Source organism: Mytilus trossulus, chromosome 2 (genome assembly GCF_036588685.1).
Source record: "Mytilus trossulus isolate FHL-02 chromosome 2, PNRI_Mtr1.1.1.hap1, whole genome shotgun sequence".
Taxonomy (NCBI): domain Eukaryota; kingdom Metazoa; phylum Mollusca; class Bivalvia; order Mytilida; family Mytilidae; genus Mytilus; species Mytilus trossulus.
This window is the reverse complement of record NC_086374.1, coordinates 56,154,225-56,158,004: the sequence shown is the minus strand read 5'-3', so window position 1 is coordinate 56,158,004 and position 3,780 is coordinate 56,154,225. Positions and strand designations below refer to the sequence as shown.

Here is a 3,780-nt window from a genome sequence, read left to right as displayed (position 1 = left end):
CACCATCTGTAGATTTCACTTTCCGCGTCCGCCCTCAGAAAAAACTTTTATCTCAAGACGTCAAAGCCTGGCAGATCCAAAATTAAAAAAACCTCCGCAACAGCTAAAAGATCATGCTCAGTCTGTTTTACATAATCTTTGGACTATCATTAATAATGAGGATTTGGGAGATATTACAACTGACCGTTTGTTTGCTGCTGCTGGAATTACTCAAAAAGATCTAGAGGATGCATCTAATATCCTGACAAAGAGAAATACTGTCACACTGAAGCGTTCTCCATCTGACTTATGGGTTAACCAGTACAACCCCGATCTACTTCGATGTTGGAACGCGAACATGGACATACAATTTATCACAGATGCATATTCATGTGTAATGTATATTATATCTTACATTTCCAAAGCAGAGAGAGAGATGGGGATAGTATTAGAAAACGCAAGCAAAGAGGCAGCAGCAGGCAATTGTGGTGCACAACAGGCTATGAAGAAGATCGGGGGAGCATACTTTCGCCAACGGGAAGTTAGTGCACAAGAAGCCGTTTATAGAGTGTGTGGCTTACACCTGAAAGAAAGTTCTAGGAAAGTGCAGTTTGTTCCTGTTGGTGAAAATCAAGTTAAAATGAGTCTCCCATTAAATGTGATCATGAAGAAAGCGGAACAACTGCAGGACAATGATATTTGGATGCTGTCCCTATATGATAGATATAAGGCAAGACCAGTGGATATTGTGTTTGAGAATGTATGCTATGCATCTTTTTGTTCGGAGTACCGTGTTCTTTCACCATCTCAAATACCGCAACATCCTGTGAAGTGCCAGGTCTACAACTTACAACATGAATATGGATGCATCCAAAAACGGTCTAGGACTGATTCAGCAGTAATTAAATACCCTAGATTTACACAAGAAAAATACCCTGAGTTACATTTTCATGCCAATCTTCAGCTGTTTTTGCCACACAGGTTAGAAAGTCAATTAAAACCTATCAAATTTAAAACATACGAAGAAATGTTTATGAATGGTTTTGTAACAATACCACCAGCAAAGCAACCAGTTAGTGTAAAATCCATTGTCGATACCAACAGACTATTATTTGAACAAAATGTTGAAGACTTGGATGAGGCAGAGGAGTTGTTACAAGCTGAAGGAACACAAGAAGATGCATGGGCTTTAATCGCGCCTGAAGCAGAGGCTGAGCGATTGGACGGAGAACTTAGCAGAGAAGAGTTGTGTGAAAAAGAAATTGAAATTGAAATACCTGAATTAGATACTTCTACTCGAAGAACTAATAAAGGCCATGATATTGAAATAAGGCAAACATTATTTCCTGGTCCACAAATGAAAACCTATATTCAACAACTTAATACAGAACAAAAGGGTATTTTTTACAGAATACGACAGTGGTGTATTGACAAGGTGAATTCTAAGGATCCTGAACCATTCAGAGTCTTTATAAATGGAGGTGCCGGCACAGGGAAAAGTCATTTGATAAAGTGCATGTATTATGAAATGAACAAAATACTATCACCTCATTCTGCAAATCCTGACGATATAGTTGTCCTTTTAACAGCTCCTACAGCAACTGCAGCTTACAATATTGGAGGTACAACACTTCATCAAGCCTTTTCCCTACCAAAATCTCTACATCTTCCATATATCTACCTTAGAGATGATGCAATTAACAAACTTCGTTCTAAATTGCAGAATATGTGTATACTGATAATTGACGAAATATCTATGGTCGGTCAACCAGTCCTTTTGTATATAAGTGAGAGATTGCGACAAATAAAACAGAGTAGAAATGCTCCTTTTGGTAATATTTGTGTTATAGCAGTTGGTGACTTTTATCAGTTGCCACCTGTTAAACAGAAGTCTCTCTATAATTTAAAGCCTGACAGCCAATTTCCGCTTTGGAGTTCTAACTTCTCCATAGTAGAACTAAAACAGATCATGAGACAAAAGGACGATTTGATGTTTGCACAGTTACTCAACCGTTTGCGTGTTAAAAAGAAAAGTGACTGTTTACGGTTAGATGACAAAGCCATTTTAGAGTCATGTGAACAACACACAGTCCCACCTGAAACACTGCACATATTTGGAACTAACAAGGAAGTTGCTGAACACAACACCCAGATGATTGAATCAGTTTGTCCAATAACCCAAACTGTTGACGCACTGGATTATGATAAACATCCTCAGACAGGTAGACTTAAAGTGAGAGAGGTGCCCTATGAAACTAAGTATGATTTTTTACCAGCACACTTGGTAATTGGCCAAAAAGCAAGAGTTATGCTCTTGAGGAATGTAGATTTAACTTGTGGTTTAGTCAATGGAGCAATGGGCACTGTTACTGATGTTTTACCCCCAAAACCAGGGTTTTCCACGCCACAAGGTGTCATGGTACTTTTTGACAATGAGAAAATTGGTCAAAGTAAAAAACATCCTAGCTCTAAACATCAGCCTACTAAAATTTCGATGTTTGAGGAAAATCTTGAAAAAAATGCAGTGAGGTATCAGTTTCCACTTCAATTGTCGTGGGCTTGTACCATTCATAAAGTGCAGGGCATAACTACAGATAAAGCTGTTGTTTCTCTAAAACATATCTTTGCTGCAGGTATGACATACGTGGCTCTTAGTCGTGTTACATCAATGGCTGGGCTCGTCATTAAAGATTTTGACGAAAAACACATATATTGTAATGAACAAATCAGTAAGGCTCTCCAACAAATGCCTCAGTTTTTGACGGCTAAAGACAGAACAATTGAGCAAAATGAGCTGGTTGTAGTCCTTCATAATATCCAAGGACTAATTCCACACATTAACGATATCAGAGCTAATTCTGACATTTCAAATGCAAATTTCATTTGTTTGACTGAAACATGGTTGGAAAAGAAGTCTCTCTTCCCATCATTGGATGGTTTTAACTTTTTGCATAAAGAGAGATATTCTTCTTATACATCGGCAAAAGCTTTATTTCAAGAACTTCAACAAAAAAAACACGGCGGTGTAGGAATTTACGTGCAAAATCAACATCATTGCTGTCCGCTGACAGTCGATTCTATGAATATAGAATGTTTAGTTACATACATCAAGGAAATCAATACCAATTTAGTCCTTGTTTATAAACCAGAGACATACACTACATCAGTGTTTCTACAGGAATTATATGAAGTGCTTATTTCTATACCCCTCGAGGATGTAAATACGTCGACATTAGTGTTAGGAGACTTCAATCAGGATATTCTGAAGACAAACTCATCTATTAAAGAGTTCATGGCGATTCAAGGTTTCGCACAAATAGTTTCCAATCCAACAACAGATGGAGACACACTAATTGACCATGTCTACCTTAATGGTAATTTAAAGATTTCTGTAGAAGTTATGCAAACGTACTACAGTTACCATAACATGGTGTCATTGCGAATTAAACTTCCGACCTTATAGGTGTACAGGATATTTATTGTCAGAAACTTCCTCTGGGATTTGATTGAACAGTTGAATAATAAAATGTTACCCTCGCCAAATCGAGATATAAAGTGTAAATAATTTTTGATTCATTTCCAATGTGTTTACCATGTGTAGCAAGGAAACTACCTATTAGTACCAACCTTATAGATTTATTATATTTTTCATTTTATATGTATATATTTATGTTTTCATGGCTGCTCAAACAAGTAATATATTCTTACTTTCACCGAATCAAGGTTTGAAATGTTAATAATGCTTTTGGGTTCATTTCCCCATGTCTTTACAATTGCAGGTATGAATCCATCCACTTGCAC

General features: G+C 37.1%; 1 protein-coding gene across 1 annotated transcript; it reads left to right on the top strand.

Moving 5' to 3' along the window:
* The first annotated feature begins 337 nt into the window (after positions 1-337).
* LOC134705880 (uncharacterized) lies at positions 338-3,442 on the top strand. The gene has a single exon (XM_063564594.1). It carries the CDS (start codon positions 338-340, stop codon positions 3,440-3,442), a length of 3,105 nt encoding a protein of 1,034 aa, XP_063420664.1.
* Positions 3,443-3,780: the final 338 nt, after the last annotated feature.

Bases quoted from the DNA above. Each gene is read 5' to 3' on its own strand.
- LOC134705880 (XM_063564594.1), top strand. From the start codon at position 338: ATGGACATACAATTTATCACAGATGCATATTCATGTGTAATGTATATT.